This window comes from Mixophyes fleayi, chromosome 9 (genome assembly GCF_038048845.1).
Source record: "Mixophyes fleayi isolate aMixFle1 chromosome 9, aMixFle1.hap1, whole genome shotgun sequence".
In the NCBI taxonomy this organism is placed as follows: Eukaryota; Metazoa; Chordata; class Amphibia; order Anura; family Limnodynastidae; genus Mixophyes; species Mixophyes fleayi.
Genome location: NC_134410.1, coordinates 33674943 through 33692680, shown reverse-complemented (window position 1 = coordinate 33692680; position 17738 = coordinate 33674943). Strand labels below are relative to the sequence as shown.

At 40.0% G+C, this 17738-nt stretch overlaps 1 protein-coding gene across 3 annotated transcripts in view; it reads left to right on the top strand.

Annotated features, from left to right (window-relative positions):
- Positions 1-12254, top strand: part of LOC142102386 (interleukin-13 receptor subunit alpha-1-like) — a 39890-nt gene extending 27636 nt beyond the window's left edge. For 2 of the 3 annotated variants that reach the window (XM_075187240.1, XM_075187239.1), the window contains 4 exons: positions 2082-2217; positions 4924-5020; positions 6691-6754; positions 8930-12254. In XM_075187240.1, the coding sequence (XP_075043341.1) occupies positions 2082-2217; positions 4924-5020; positions 6691-6754; positions 8930-9037 (405 nt within the window). In that variant the 3' untranslated portion in view covers positions 9038-12254. The remainder of the gene's footprint in view (positions 1-2081; positions 2218-4923; positions 5021-6690; positions 6755-8929) is intronic. The other variant, XM_075187241.1, reaches the window with a different exon arrangement.
- Positions 12255-17738: the final 5484 nt, after the last annotated feature.

The window sequence follows — 17738 nt, the reverse complement described above, 5'->3', positions numbered from 1 at the left end:
TACCTGGTAAAAGCAGTAGTAGATTCATTAGTGCCGTGTAAAGCTAGGTACACACTACAGAATTTTCAACCAACTTTTTATGCCGATCGATTTTACATGCGATCGATGTTCCGATTGCTCGGTCCATGGACTGCATACACACTAGCCTTGTTTAGGACGATAAAGGGAAGAGCGGACATCCCTTTAGCGACTTTTTACAGCCATGTTGTCTTGAGCAATTACTGTCATTTCGTACTCACTGTTGTGGATCGGTCAGAAGTTTATACACACTACACAGCGGAAACGAGATTGGAATGAAAATATTAAACGGTACGACCAACCAAATGAGGCGATAATCGTCCATTTGGGCAGACTTTCGACCATCGTGTCACTGACCCGGCTTTTGAACGAGCGGTCGTATGTCGGCTGATTTAGCCGATTATTGGATGAAAACTGTGTAGCGTGTACCCAGCTTAAGTATTGACAAAACTGTCTGAGCAGTGGCCAGATCCTACTTCCATATTTTAGCTCGTAGCTGGAGTAAAATTCTCAAACTCTGTTATACATGCTTGACCTCCTACTTACAGGTATACCTGGATTACGTTTTTTTCTTCACTAGGGGCCTGATTCATTAAGGATCTTAACTGAAGAAACTTCTTATTTCAGTCTCCTGGACAAAACCATATTACAATGCAAGGGGTGCAAATTAGCATTCTATTTTGCACATAAGTAAAATACTGACTGTTTTTTCATGTAGCACACAAATACTCGATAGCTTATTTGTACACTGAAATTTAAAGTTGATATTTGTGTGCTACATGAAAAAACAGTCAGTATTTAACTTATGTGCAAAACAGAATGCTAATTTGCACCCCTTGCATTGTAACATGGTTTTGTCCAGGAGACTGAAATAAGAAGTTTCTTCAGTTAAGATCCTTAATGAATCAGGCCCTAGGTCACTTTCTGGACTGCCCCATAACATCACTCTCCTACACTCCTGTCCCCTATACCTGAGCCTTTGTGGCATTTCCACAATTTTGGCATGCTTCTGGGAAAACCAGTTGGCATTCTGGTCTGATGCCTGTGCATTCCTCCAATGCTGGAAATTCCCCAACTTAATCACAATTACTGTGCAGTTGGAAAACACTGCCACATATAGTATGCACACGGCCCTACGTAACCACTTGTGTAGAGCAATCATATTGGTCTTGACCTAGACAGTATCAATTAATTTTGGATACCAGGGTTGTCCAAAATATCATATAGTATGTTATTAAGAGCTGAATGTGTGTGCACCCTTTGTTATGCCAGTAATCATTTCCCTCCTCTTTTTCTTTGCCACTTAACTTACTCTTCTCGTTTCCACTTTTTACTTTAAAAAATACACACATAAAACAACTTTCAGTTTCTTACGTCACATCTTCTGTCATTCTTGCAATATCTCTCCATATTTTGTTCTGCGTTGATCAGGGTCATATGATGAAGTACAAAAGTGTGCCAAGTTTAAACTCATCTTAAAGGGCATGGAAATATTAATCTCGATTGACCGGGAGACTCGGCAGCAGTGAAGGCCAATACGGCCTCCCAGAGCTGATCGTGTGATGCTCACATCCAGTCCTGGAACGCTTTCTTCAGCCAAGTAAGCACCACTGTTGCAGAATCCCTTGGCCAACCGTAATAGCAATTGTGATGCAGACAGGGGTATCCTTCCCTTTTAGGATGAGCAGCAGCAAAGTCATTTGCTGTTAATTGAATATCCATGAACTACACTGAATCCTACATGTAACTATGCTCTAACTCCTGCCCCTATGATTAAACCGGAAAACAAAATATAAGTGTAAACCTATGTTTTTGTTAGTAAAAACTAATTTAATTAAATGTTTTTGCATCATTTTGTTTCATTAAGTGTTTTTCATAACTATTATTTTAAAATTATTTTCTTTAATCCCAGTAGTACTTTGCTAACTTGATTCTTCTATAGAAATGAATATTTGCATAAATATATATTGTTTTATATTGCTACTAATAGTTTCGAATAAGTTAGTAGGTTTTTTACGTTAAAAAAATACATACAAAAATAATGTTAATCATGTTTCGTTTAGCTGGCAGAAGTTTTTCACACAGAACTGCGCAATGTTCTGCCTGAAGTTACCTACAAAGTCAAAGTACGGGTAAAGTTAAGTCTCACATATATCCAATGGCTTTGGAGTGACTGGAGTGAGGAAACGATACTCCCAGGTGAAGTCAACTTTAAGACCAATTATACACACATACACATGGAACATTTTAGACCCCAGAAACATGACATAATCAGAGAGGCCCTCCACGTGCATTTACTATACTGAACACAACTGCAAAATGTAATGACAAGTAGCTGCTAGGGACAATATTAGTCATTTACATACATGGAGAAATTCCCTCATGCAGATGTAGAACCCTGCAGGAGTCCTGTAGATGTAGAACCCTGCAGGAGTCCTGTAGATGTAGAACCCTGCAGTAGTCCTGTAGATATAGAACCCTGCAGGAGTCCTGTAGATGTAGAAACCTGCAGGAGTCCTGTAGATATAGAACCCTGCAGGAGTCCTGTAGATGTAGAAACCTGCAGGAGTCCTGTAGATGTAGAACCCTGCAGTAGTCCTGTAGATATAGAACCCTGCAGGAGTCCTGTAGATGTAGAACCCTGCAGGAGTCCTGTAGATGTAGAACCCTGCAGGAGTCCTGTAGATGTAGAACCCTGCAGTAGTCCTGTAGATGTAGAAACCTGCAGGAGTCCTGTAGACGTAGAACCCTGGAGGAGTCCTCTAGATGTAGAACCCTGCAGGAGACCTGTAGATGTAGAACCCTGCAAAAGTCCTGTTTTGCGCCCACACAAAGAAGGACAGGTACATGGCAATAAGGTAATTGATTGTCCAGATATTGAATTTAAGTATCATTTACTTAGTGTAATAATACATGCAATAATTGATGGCATAACTAGTTGCGTAGAAAAAAGACAAAGATTATATACCTCTGGTCATCTGCAAACCAAGTGACCAAATAAGAGACAAGGAATGCAATGTGTGCTCTGGGGGATGGAGCCAAGAGGAGATATTTCAAGACTCCACCTGTGTACAAAATGCAAATGCCGCCATTGAGCCTGCTGACTTTTTCCACCGCTACACACATAAGAGATTTCACCACTGTAATTCACTCTATTTTGACCATTCCATTAACCCCATCGCTAGCAGTGCTGTAAGAAAACCATTAACCCTCCACTTACCTTACCTGGGACATCAGGGTGTGGGGACGGTGACAGTGAGATCAGACTATCTGGCAGGAAATCAGAATTAGTCAGTTTAAATTTGATTCAGTTCATTCCCCATTGTTGAGATGTAAGACATAACTCCAAAGAGATTCCTATTTTCCCATAGCAAATTCTATGTATGTTAAATTCTTAAGCAGGTAAAGATTTTATGGCGGCCCCTTGAAATAAGTACAATGTCACAATGTGACCTTCAGAGCAAAAAAGTATACGAATACCATTGTAGCCCCCCCTCCCTGAAAAATAAATTTCAAGTAATATCCAAACATATTTGTGTGTAAGCAGATTTCTCATCAGACCTTTAATCCCGTCCAAGTTTCAACAGAATTGTTTCATAAGGGCAGTTCCCAAAGCAGAATGTGGGTGTAAACCCATGCATGTCAAGGTGCATTAATGAAGGCATTTATACACAATGAAGAGCATTACACTTCTGCAATTTTGCACTTTTAAGTTACCTAGAGGAAGGGCAGAGGTAATTTTTACAAGTGGTTTTGTATATTTTAGTGCATGGTGCTCCAAATTATGAAAAAATCCTAATTCTCAAAATTCTCAAGAATTCTCAAGATTTAAGTAAAAAAAAAATACCATACCTACGTGCATGTGTCGGTTAGCTTGCATATCACCGGAGCCACCAATTTTCTCCGTAATTGCCAGCACTGTTATAAATGAATTCCAGGGACAGTTAGCTGCTGAACATGTGTGTATATAAGCACATCACATGGCAGACCTACGTGCACTAATATCATGATTACATTTTATTGAACCCACCTTTTCCTTAAAGCCTTCCAGTCTCATGCCTAAACTCCCACCGGTCGGCTACCTCTCTTTCTCATCCCTTCTTCCCTTCTCCCCCTTCCTCGACCCCGTCTCCGTTTCTTCCGTCTCTCCGTCTCATCCATGTGTCTGTCCATCTTCCCCTCCCTTTAGATTGTTCGCTCCTTTGAGCAGGGCTCTCCTACCTTCTGTTTCCATCACTTTTAACTGCGCTCTCCAGCTACTCAGCTCACCTCCTCTCAGTCCCTCTGCCCTCTGTCTCCTCTCGCTTCTCTCCGCTCCCCTCAGTGACTCTCAACCTGTCATCCGTGCCCACCCTCTTGGGCCATAGTTACCTGCCTATACTCACTTTTCCCCTCCCTCCCTCTCTTTCATGCTGTGCCTGAGCCCCCAGAGTTATAGTGCTTACTGTTACTTGTACTGTGCTGTTTCACCTTGTACTGTGCCATTGTTTGTCCTTGTACGGCGCTACAGATACTTTGTGGCGCCCTATAAATAAAAATTAATAATAATAATAACTTCATTTTATTGTAATGTTTTGCTATTTGCATACTACTTTTAAAATAAATATTAACTTATAAAGCCTATACAAATACTGACATATAGTAAATGTTAAGAAATATACAGAATACGAATATTATTGCTGTACAGTTATTTAATATTTTGTAACCAATGAACATTTCCAAGCTATTTCCATAATTTACAGTAAATGTATACTAAGCTATCTATTGTCTATTCAGGCATCTAGTTAATGTGTAGGAGGCAGCTACTCCAGGATTTAGTACTGTAGTACAAGGATTATATTTACAGTAAAATCCAGAAACTTTTCCAATTTATTGATTTCTAACCTATTTCTTCTTGTTTTCTAGGAGACGACAGTGGTACAACAACATCTACAGTTTTGCTAATTGTAATTCCAATTATTGTAGTTGTTGCTGCAATCATCCTTCTTATCTGCCTGAAAAGGTAAATACTTTATTTTCATTTTATAAACGTTTATCAGTTATTGCAATACTCTTAGGTGAGTATTCAATTGACAGCAGGTTCGAGCGCGGAAAAACTAAAAACTAATACTGTTAATACGGTAATCTCTCGCTGGATTTCAGCTGGCAGCTGAAATCCAGTGAGCAAATTACCGTATTAACGTTTTTTCCGCGCACGATTACTGTTATTACGGTAATCGTGCGCGGACCGCAGGATTTTCAGCAAGGTTACATTTTTGATTCATCAATATTTCATTGCGGTTTATTTAATCTATATATACGCAGTGTATTAGGTTAATTCCAAGCTGCGAAATGTTGTGAGCTATGCTAACATACGTCATTGTGTAATACAGTGGATTCCAAACTTTTTCAGTTCAAGGCACCCTTAGGGTCTCCAAAATTTTTTCAAGGCACCCCTAAGCCAAAATAATTACCAAGTAGTCCCCCACCTTGCTTACCACTGGCCCTGGCTGAGGCACCCCTGTGAGATCTCCAAGGCATCCCAGGGAGCCTAGGCACACAGTTTGGGAACCACTGGTGTAATACAATACCCAGGATGAACACTGCTAGGGTGCATTTACAGCTTTTGATGAGATGGGTGCTTGGGGGTGTACCTTGCTGAAAACAGAATTAGGTGCCATAACCAGATCATCCATTAGGCATCCTGTAATCTGGGCCCCAGTGAGCACTTAGGGGCCCAGATTACCCTAACCCATTTTTATAGGTGGTGGAGCGGGTTTGTTTGGTTTTTTTGGCAAATGGAGCAAAGAAGTAGGACCAGAAAAATGGAGACATTTGTACCTTATAAAATGTGCCATGGGTCTGCAATTTTACCATTTTCTAAATGCCTTTTAGATCTAAAGCATCACTTTAGTTCTACAAGCGGCAGGATACCCAAGCAGCTTGTGGCTGCCAGGTATTGCTGGGACCAGTAGTACCACCTTTTTTAAAATACTATTTTTGTTTTACACTTACATTTTATAATAATTACCCTAACACTCACTGCCCAGCAGGGGCTGGTTTCTTCAACAGGGAAGGGCCTTTTTTTTTTTTTTTTTGAAAACACGATTCCTATAGGAAATTAATCCCCAAGCTGAACAGGTTTGTGCCGTCGCGCTCTATGACGAGGGTCCCCACACTGCGAGTTTTCCTTTATAGTGTGACCAGCCCAGTCTATCATAGCTTGGGGCTGGTTGCAGCTTTTACAGGTGGACCCCATTCTGTTCTCCTCCTGTGCATTAGCAATAAGAGTCCAGGCTATGAGCACTGGTGCTTGGGTCACTTTTGAGACATACATTTTTTTATTATTTATTTTCTTTTTTTAAACACTGCAACATCCATAGCAATGATGATAATCAACAACACAGATCTTTGCACCAGGGGTTGAGCAACCCACAAGAGATACACCTGGTAACAGGTTGTAGCTGGTGATGTAGCCTGATCAGCATAGTTCTCCAAATTACAGGCAATCCTTTTATATGGCAAATCCCACATTACAAGTCATAGATGTAATGCCTGAAATTGCTCTGAAAATAGGATTTCTTTTCTCTGCACTTGTTTTTTGACCTATTAATTGCTAATGTTCCAGATATTTGCAGAATGAATTCATTGTTAAAATTATTTTGTGTTTAAATCCTCCTCTGTTCTACACAGATTGAAAATTATAATTTGTCCTTCAATTCCTGACCCTGGAAAGATGTTCCCAAGTGATCTGCAGGTAAAAATTGATCTCATAAACCAATATTGTAATTAGTTCAAAGAGTGTTTAACAGGTTGGATTTCAGTAAAGCTGCATAGAGACTTAACAGGTATATTTAAGTTTAATTTGAGCCCCTTATTTAGTTTTCCTTTTATATGCTGGCATTGCTAGCTCCCTCACCTCCGAGCCCAGTAACTTTGCCTCTCTGCGACCACTGTAGTTCAGCCACTGGTTACAATATGTAACCACCTTTTTTCCATTGAATATGTAGTTGTTGATGCATTGCAATTACAATATATTATATTGTAGTTAGGGCTTCATTTAGAGGTAGGAGCAAAGCAGAAAAGGGAGCAAATCTGCTCCTGCACAAACCTTGTTGTAATACAAGAGGTACAAATGCTTTTATTTGTTTGCGTGCAGGGAAAATACTGAATGTTATTGCATGTAGCACACAAATACAGAATAGCTTTATTGTTAGTCTGCAAACTAGAGTTGAACTAGGACACTAGGTCACTTTCCAACTCTAAATTCAAATTCAGTGGCTAACAGTGGCAGAGTCTACGTGCGTAGTTGGGGCCAGAGATTCCCACTCTCAGCCTGGGAGTCTCGTATCTATAACCAGTCTAGATTGAACTTAAAACCGTGTTTTGTATGACTTGTCAAACTTGGTAAACAAACAATAAAAGTAAACAATATGAAGGGAACAATGGTGTCACAAGGCCAAAAATTACACCAGGGCTTTTGAGTCTTTAATTATGCCACTGGCTGGACTAACTGTTGAAGTTACCAGGGAATCCTTAGATTTTCATGTCAAGAAGGTCGGGGTATCGGTTGGGTGTTTCTTCTCGGTGGTTCCATAGACTCGGAGATGGGGGGTAGGGAGAAATGTTGTAGTATGTAATAATCCAGAATGTAAGCTGTCACTGGCATGGTCTTCTCTACCCTATGTCTGATGATCGTCTACCTCACACGTTCCTGATGTCCTGTGTTATGCTGATTTTTTGCTGTTTGCTTACTCACCTGCATGTAATTCTCACCTCTATCCATACTAACTGTAATTGTTAGCTCACAAGTATCCATGTTTGTGTTAGAATGCATAATTGTATTCATGTATCTGTTGTAATGTTTATTGTATTCATATATGTCATATCTGTACAATGATTATTAGGCACAACAAATTCTATGGAGCCCTATAAATAAACGCTGATGATGATTGTCTATGAACATTAATACTTTACAAGTTGCCTTTCCAAGATTTTTGCTGAGAAACCATGAGACTGTTTAGCAGAAAATAAACCATACAATGGTTAAGCAACACGTCCATTCCCCAGTGGAGTTTACAATCTATATTCCCAACCACACTAACATACTACACACAAGGGTCCAATTAACCTACCAGTATGTCTGTGAAATGAGGAGGAAACTGGAACACTCAGAGGAAACCCATGCAAACACGGGAAAGATGGCATAGCCCCCTTCCTGTGGTCTTCCTTACTGCTAAATTGGCTTGCACACCAGGTGCCATCTTTTCAAAGACGCAACATCACCCAAAGCTACATTTCTTCTCTATACTATATAACAACCTCTTCCACTTTTCATATATCCAATAAGACAATGACAGCATTTGCATAAAAGAAAAAAAAAAAAGCCACAGTAATCCACAAAATAATAATTTTTATTTTTAATATACGTGCTAATTACACAGAGCCACGGCACTGCACAACCAGCGCCTGTGTTAGACACTAACAGTGCTCTTTGCACCTTCCTTCCTCTTGTTATCAACACAGGAGACTTTTCTGCTAGTGGGGGGAAAGGATTATTGATGAAAGAAATTGATTTGATATATTCTATATTGTATGGAAAGTTAATTTTAACCTCAGTTATTTCCCTCTGTCATGAAACCTATAAGGCCACTAAAGGCCCATCGTGCTGCCGTTTAGTTAGGGTCAGCATGTCCAATGCCTAGGCTTCCCACACTCTCAAAGCCTTAGTATTCAAATATATTTTTCTAAGTTACTAAAACATATATACATACAGTATATAGGTGAATATTATTAGTAGCTTTATTTTAGTCAACTTCCATTAGTTTGCTTACTTGCATTTTAAAATATATTTTATATTATTAGAATAAAGTACTATAGTAGTAATATTTTATGTTTATTTGCTTCTTCATATTTTGTTTTATTCTCACAGGAATGGTTGAAGAGCGAGAGGCCAAATTCACACCATAAACCCGAAAAGGAGGAGGTCTGTCCTGTGTCTCTGCTAGAATATTCATTACCTTCTTCCCAAATCAGTTAAGACTGATGGTTTCGTTTTCTTCAAATCAGTCCTTTATTTGGAGGTTTAATCCGTGCAGAGCTAAGGACCAATGGCACTAATCAGGTTGAGCCACTGAAGAAAGCTGAAGAGGAGTCTCTGTTTTTTGAGATATTTCTGTTCTCCTACCAGTTATGGTGTGACTGGTGCATAACATCTGAATAGTAAATCAATGATGCAGTGACTGACAGTGATTTCCTGACATTGGGTTACAAACAGTGCTGCACTAGGGCTAAGAAGCAGCTCCGGCACACATGCAACAGGTACAAGCCAACGTTTTGTGTATGCATCTGAAACAAAAATGGTTTTGTTCAGTCAGAGGATAAGACTCAATAACCCACTGGTCATCTTGCGGCTATCTATTGGCGTGCCCTGTAATCCAGTGAATAAGTGGTGGTAGAGTTCAAGGCATGCCGTGGTTACAGCCTAAAGCTTAATAATATTCAATAAGTCATAACATCTCTTCTGACAAATGTCAGATTGCCAATCCCCAGACCTGGTTGTACAGGAAAGGTGAGGTTCCTATTCCAAGCTGCATCTGATCAGGCAATAATTAAATTGCGCAGATGACATATTCTCTATAACCTCTGAAGAAATGTGATCTCTACTATGTTTATTTTTTGTTTTAATATTTCTTAGCCCTCAGAAAACTTGAAGAAACACATGGGTTTCCAGCATAGTGACACCAACCTATGAAATGCTCCTTTCATCTGCATCACTGCCCAGGATTGTTTTCTAAGTGAGAAGCAGCCTTTAAAATGTATTAATAGGTAGATGTCTATGGCATATCCTGGACATTACTTGTGAATTCTATGTTATACTTGAAATTTGTTTTTACTTGTTTGGATATAACCTTTAGACTTCAACATTGCACACAATTTACTTTCTATGTTTGCTCAATATAAATGCCAACTGATAACACTTGGTAGAGGAAAATAGACCCTTTTTCATCAGCTACAGTGGAACAGTTAGGGATATTTATAATGCAAATTATTGTTAACATCATCTCACTTACTAAATGCAGGCAAGCATTTAAGATGTTCAAAGCTACAACTTTCCCTTTCATTTAAAATAAAACCACAAGCAGTCTGCAACTATCAATTTCTTTTTTTTTATTCAATAACAATTTTTTTAGAACTTTTGTACATTGATTCACCAAGGCATTTAACTTTCCAATTTAAAGTGTACCAGTCATGCAGTATTGAAAAATAGAACAGTAATAGTACAGCCTGAGTAAAGGCCTTATTGCAATGTACAGTTATTAACACATATCATTGGGAAAAATCTGCTATAAATTTGTATCCATCACACTCTGCCACAAATGGCAAAGGCATTATTTAAAATAAATGTTGGTTTGGGCAGATGTTCCTGTGATGGTGATTTCAGTGTCAATGTACTTAAAGTTGGCAGCTCAGTGATGACAACAATTTTTTCTCAGGGACACACTAAGCATGCTCCTTTAAGTACTTGAATTGTTCACACTGTTTAAAATTCATAGCTATATATCCACCAAGGTAATTAATGTCATGCTTCGGGCTGACATGTGAAAAGGTGAATATAGAAAAAAAATGAGACAGCTGTAACACACAGTAAATGTAAACATATGTTTAGTTATGAACTGGCTGTCCCAATATCTGTTTAATGTGCAATAATTTTTAGGTCTCAAATACTCTTTAAGGCTACAGTGTTAACTATTCCTATTGATAACACCCCTTCTCTGTCACTGCCAAATTTCCCTTCTTCGCCCTCTCTTTGCTCTTTGTCCAAGTGGACTTCTTCTTCCAATCACTGTGACGCTTCACCTTGTCTTCTTCCCACCTCTGTTCTTTCTCCAATTTTTACAGATTAGCCTTCCTATTCTTTGACTACATTCTCCTTTCCTGAACCTTTCCTCATCCCCTTTTATACATTCTCTCACCCAAATCCATGCACATGCAAAGTAATCTTACAGTTGTCCACCCATCATCTCTTCTCCACCTTCAAGTTCCTCTTCTGCAGAACTATACTGTCCTCTATATTGATGACACCCAAATCTACCTCTCCTCCATCAACCTCTCCCCTTAACTCCATTCTCTTTTGTCCAGTTGTCTCTCTGCCATCTCCTCATGGAGGTTCCAATATTACCTATAGCTTGACATGTCTAACACTGTGCTCATCTTCTATCCCTCTTGAAGCTTTAACACCCCCCCTTCCTCCCCACTCACACACATACACACATTCTTCTCTGCTCCTCATATCCGCTGCCTGGGTGTCACCCTTTACTCCACAATCTCCTTCACACCCTACAGCAGACTCTCTTCCAGGTGTGCTACTTCCGTCTTAACAAAAATCACCAGAATATGACTTTTTCTCACTCTTGACGCTACCAAAATACTTTACTCTTATTTTATCTCCCTCCTCGACTGCTGCAACCTACTCCAGCCTGGCCTCCCTCTCACCCATTACCGTAATAATGGTAATAGTGCGCAGGCCGTGTTACTTTTTCAAGTAACGCGGCCAATTGAATTCCCCTCTATGACGGTAGTACACGGTAATGTGTAACACACTTGATATGTTTGAGTTATTATGCCAAATTATTTACATATTGATTTTATTATAGCTCACTTGAATTTAAACTGATTGAATTAGCCTGGCAATTAAGAAAAGTTATATACGAAAGGTGGCAAAGCCAAAAAACAATGATGGGCTATTTTGAGTTTTACGGTTTGCAATTGAACGAAATAGTGTAGCTACGGGAATGTGACAACTGTGTTAAACTTGCAGTATTGCAAATCTTGCTTGTGTATTATACATGTTCTGTAATGTATGTTACATTGAATAAATCAAAGTTCTTCTATAGGTTTTTACAACTCCTATGTCAATCATTATTTAAGTTGTGAAGCACCAGCATTGTTGCCAGCAAACTATAAAATGGAAGCGTTGCATGTAGTTATAGCAAAGTGTGAGAATTGGATAGCATGCATCAGGAAACAGTAGCTTAGACATGTTATCTAAAATGCTATACATATTGAATACCTTCGGACATGCTGACTGAAACATAAAAGCATTACAGGACTATGCTGAAAAGATGAAACAATACAACTGTTCTTTGTTTCACAACATTGACTTTCTTTAGCTAATTAGCAATGGCATTACAAATCATTTCAAGAAATAGTGAACACTGTATTGATAAAATAAAAGCGTTTGACTAACACTGTAATCAATGGTTACATTTATGAATATGGTTCCTTCAGATTACTTTAAATAACATTACATAAAATGAGTGGCCATGGAAGACCCAGTAACTTTATGTCAGAGTCCAGTGTGTGCATGTGTGTGTGTAGTGAGTGTGTGTGTGTGTGTGTGTGTGTGTGTGTATGTATGTATGTATGTATGTATGTGTGTGTGTGTATATATATATACATATATATATATATATATATATATATATATATATGTATATGTATATGTATATATATTGCGACAAAGTCACTGGATTGGTGTTTGAAAACAAGTATATTTCACCTAGGTTACTAACCTACTGCTTTTAAAAACCCTAGGAGAATGTTTGCCTGTAGTATCTGTGGAGCTGCTGAAGGGCTACAGGCTTGTTGAAAGCTGGAAAAGGGTCCTGGGTTTTATGAATGGAGTGTGAGGGTGGGCTCCATCCATTAGGCTCATTAACCGGGTCTTCCAAGTAACCAGTGATTCTGCTGGTAATCAGGAGTTGCACCTGAGTGGTGCTGGGAAAAGGCTGCAAGGCAGCTCAGTCAGCCTCTCACTACCTGGGGACAGGGGCTGCAGAGTATCTGTAAGAGAGAGCCTGATATCTACCTGTCAGTTACTGTGCTGAAACCACTTTTGTTTTGTCTTAGTCATACTTGCCAACATTTTTATTTTTTTTTCCGGGAGATGCCGGCTGGGACGTGGGCGTGCAGGGGGCGGGGTTGCGAAATCGCGTCATTTTGGCCCCGCCCCCGTGACGGAATGACGCAAATCGCGTCATTTTACAGTGGGGGCGGGGCTAAACGCCGCGATTCCGGGTGAATCGCGGCGTTTAAACTAAATTTTTCTCCCTTCCTATCAGGGAGATTGCCACACTTGTCCGGGAGACTCTCGCAAAATGCGGGAGTCTCCCGGACAATGCGGGAGAGTTGGCAAGTATGGTCTTAGTGTGTTAGTCAGGAGGGACCAGTGTTGAGTTAGAGCTGGACGGCAAGGTATTTATTTTGCAGCAGTCTCTAAGAAAAGAGGTGTTTATTCCAAACAATTCCAATGTTTCAGTTACATATCCAGAACTTTCCTCAGGGATGTGATAACCAAATTACACAAACAAAGCAGTATAATTAGTGAAACACACTACACACGTTGCATCTGTATGTTTTACTACTAGCCACCAACATATTTCCCTCAGGTGTGGCCTAATTGTGCTGTGGAAAAAGCTCTATGTGGGCTCAGATTTCTTCCTATTTTGCCTTTTCCAATGTCCACCCCTTCTAGTGGGTTTATTTTTGGCACACCTATTCGGGCTCTCGTAGTCGCACCTAAAAAGGGTCTTTTGTTATACGTGGATCTTTTGTTGTCTGAGTTTACTCCATCACTATCACTTATTGTGCTAGAATACTGTGCTTCCTCATGTTGAGAGGCCGGGCCTTCTCTCATAGCTCTGTTTGACATCAGAGGCCAGTGTGACCTCTGATTGGTTACAAGTAAAATGATGGGTGTATCTCACACCTGAGGGAAACACGTTGGTGGTTATTAGGAAACTATACAGGTGTAGGGTGAGTAGTGTGTTTCACTACATGTACAGCTTCGTTTGTGTAATTTGTTTGTCACATCCCTGAGGAAAGTGATGGATATGGAACTGAAACGTTTGTAGTTGTTTGGAATAAACACCTTAGTTTTTGGAAATTGTTGCTTGTCTAAATTCCTCGAGTGCCACCTCATTTAAATCTATTTACCACTCTTCTAAAGATTGCATTTGGAGTGCAGAGGACTACAACAGGGTAAAGAACACCTGATACTGTTTCAGTGCCTAACTCCTGCATATATATATATATATATATATATATATATATATATATATATATATACAAGTTAACCCGTGCATGATACTCATGCATTCTAGTCAAATCAAGCTACTTAAGGTGTTAAAAAGGTTCTTGTCATGCATTTGGGCCATAGCCCAGGCCTCCTCAGGGGAAGAGCGTTACTTCCCGACGTAAGCACCCTTTTTTAACGTGGTTTTGTCCACATGTCACCACCTCATCATTCTTCTCCATCACCTCATCCTTCATTTTCATCGCCACATCTATCCAGATGTCTATCCAGACACAGGGATCTCTCTCAGCAGTCCTGAGTATCACACTCCTCTCACTCTGTCACCCCCGGCAACCACCAACCACTCCCCACTGTCACGCCCAGCAACCACTAACCACTCTCAACTGTCACTTCTCCTTCAAGAAATATATATATATATTTTTAAAATCTTTATAAACACTTTTAACAATTAACAAATTAAATTAACAAATTAAAAACATCTTAGTATACCAAATTTCAGCCCTTTCTGAATTTTTTTTCCACACACACTAAGAATTTAGTAGGTCAGTGTATAACTCCGCCCAGCAGGTGGCACTGCAGCTTGGTTTTATTTTTTCCATACACACACACACACACACACACACACACACACAGACACAGACTAACACATGCCACTAAGCATTTATATTATAGATATATATATCTACCTCTTCTTTACCAATTCTTTACTTTCATTCATCCAGTGTTAATGCTGTTGGCCACTGTACCTGTTGTTTTTTTAATCTAGAAGCATAGAATACATAGAACAACAATTCTGGCCCCACAATGGATTCTGGGTACTGTGAAGAATAAAGCAAAATATCACAGACATGGATGTAATCTGACTGTAAATGAAAATAGCTGCATATATGGGGAGTGGACGGACATTACACACACTGGTGGAATGGTTATATGGGCAGACAGTAAACCAATACGTGGAATGGTGTTACATTACAACTACAGTACTTTTTCTGTACAGCGGGTAAATGACTAGTTGGGGAAACACAGAAAGAAAAAAGCAGCAGAATACTGTGGAATAACCTACTGCGTTTGTATTATATGAAATGAATGGTTGCAATTAAATGAATGGTGCATTGACTAATGGATGTCCCGATCACTTGAGGTCACAATCCGATAACAAATAAAATGATGGAGCTATATAAACACTGTTGCCCACTCTCCCGCAATGTCCAGGAGACTCCCGAATTCCCAGTAGGTCTCCCAGACTCCTTGGAGAGCAGACCATTCTCCCGCATTCTATCTACTTCCTAGTGAAGTGGGCAGGATGAGAGCCGCAATTGCTCTATTTGTGAAAAATCGCATAATTTTGGCCCTGTCAACGCGACCCAGTGAAGCTTGTGCATCATTGCACCGTGGGGGCAGGTCCAAAGTCACACAATTCATAGTGCTCCACCCCCCTCTGTCCTCACAGCTCACCACCCCTCCGGGATCCCCAGGAGGTAAACAGAAAAAAATTGGCAAGTGTGTATATATATAAATAAAACTCATCGATACAATGCTATATATTAATATAATATTGCATTAATTGGATTTTTTTAATTCATATTCAGTACACATATTATATATTAAATACAAGGTGAAAATAAGAAGGAAGACAACAAAACTACAAGCATATTACAGTAAATCAGTAAAAGGGATGTTATTTGACTGTAGATGATAATAGCTATCAAAGTCCAATAATATATAAACTGGAATACAGTAAATAAACATATAAGTGAAAAATCAAGCAGCCTCCCTCTCCACCCTATATATATATTTTTTTTTTTAAACTAGGTTTAAGATAAATATATTTTCTCTGGACTGTCCTGTTCCCTGTCAATGCAATGTTAACCTATCTGTGCAATGAGTTCATGTATCAGAGCAAAAATCACTTGTTAAAAAAATCCTGAACAGATCCTACAGTGGAGCACTGAATAATCTAATGATGTCAGTGAGCAGCAAGGAATGGAATCTTACCAATGACTCACAATGTCCAGTAAGAGTTCCTCAAACAGCCAGTACGGGTACTGACAAGCTAAGGATTTTATCATTTTCGGGAAATGTTGAGAGAGAAAGGGAGAGGGAGTGACAGGGAGAGAGAGATGGAGAGAGTGAGAGTGACAGAGAGAGAGGGAGAGTGACTGGGAGAGAGAGAAAGATAGGGAGAGATGGAGAGGGAGAGAGAGTGATATGGAGAGTGACAGGGAGAGAGAGAGAGAAAGATAGGGTGAGATGGAGAGGGAGAGAGTGATATGGAGAGTGACAGGGAGAAAGAGAAAGATAGGGAGAGTGATGGAGAGGGGGAGAGAGTGATATGGAGAGTGACAGGGAGAGAGAGAAAGATAGGGAGAGATGGAGAGGGAGAGAGAGTGATATGGAGAGTGACAGGGAGAAAGAAAAAGATAGGGAGAGTGATGGAGAGAGGGAGAGAGAAAGAGGGAAAGTGATGGAGAGAGAGAGGGAGAGTAACAGAGAGAGAGAGAGAGAGGATGGGAGAGAGAGAGAAAGAAAGAGAGGGGAAGAGAGAGAGAGAGAGAAAGAGAGATAAGAAAAATAATGGAGAGAGAGAGAGGGCGAGTGACAGAGAGAGAGGGAGAGAGATAGGGAGAGTGATGGAGAGAGAGATGGAGAGTGAAAGATAGGGAAAATAATGGAAAGAGAGAGAGGGACAGTAACAGGGAGAGAGGGAGTGAGAGAAATAGGGAGAGTGACGGAGAGGGAGAGAGAGAGTGAAGGAAAAGTGACAATAAGAGGGAGAGTGACAGGGAGAGCGAGAGAGAGAGAGAGAGAGAGAGAGAGAAAGAGAACAGTAACATACCTTCCTAGTGCCTTGTGCTACAGTTTTGTTATATTTAGCTATTACATATAACGTAGATCTGCTCAAAAACAGAGTGGAGGTATCACACACTTATATTTGCATACATATAGGTGTTCACACATGTATATGTGGTATTCCAGTGCTATTGCAACTTTTTCTAATGTCGGCTCTTAAATTATATATTATATTATATAAATTATATCCTGGGGAGCTGTGCCCTGCGTGAATCAGGATATTTGCCCTTCTCCTCTGAGCGCCACATGGCACAGCGCTAGATGTACGCGGTAGCACAGAGCTCTCTGCTCTGTCTGTAGACACCAACCTTGTAGAATACTTACCAACTTTGGAGATCTTGCCTCAGGGAGGGGAGATCTTGATGACGCCTTTTGGGGGGGGCATGGCCGCATGATTAACCCCACCCCGGGGAGTCCGAAAGAACTCCCAAAAATTCGGTAGTCTACCAGACATTGCTGGAGAGTAGGCAACTATGCTTTGTATTGATGCCCCAGAATGCTGTGCGCACAGCCCAACATTCAGATGCATCAAATTTAAACTTGTTCAGAGTGGAACTGATCACAGATCAGTTCCTTTATGATGAAACAGAAGTATTGCAGGGCTCGGCAGTAGTACCGAAATACTCACAGGTGAACTGATGTAAAATTAGATCCCCTCTGAGTAAATGTAGGGGCAGCATAATGAGTGAGGGGAATAAGGAAGATATTATAAGAATGAGGGGTTAATGATAGAGAATGACAGGTTAATGACATGGGCCCATTATGATTTAGAATAGAGGGAAGTGAAGTCAAT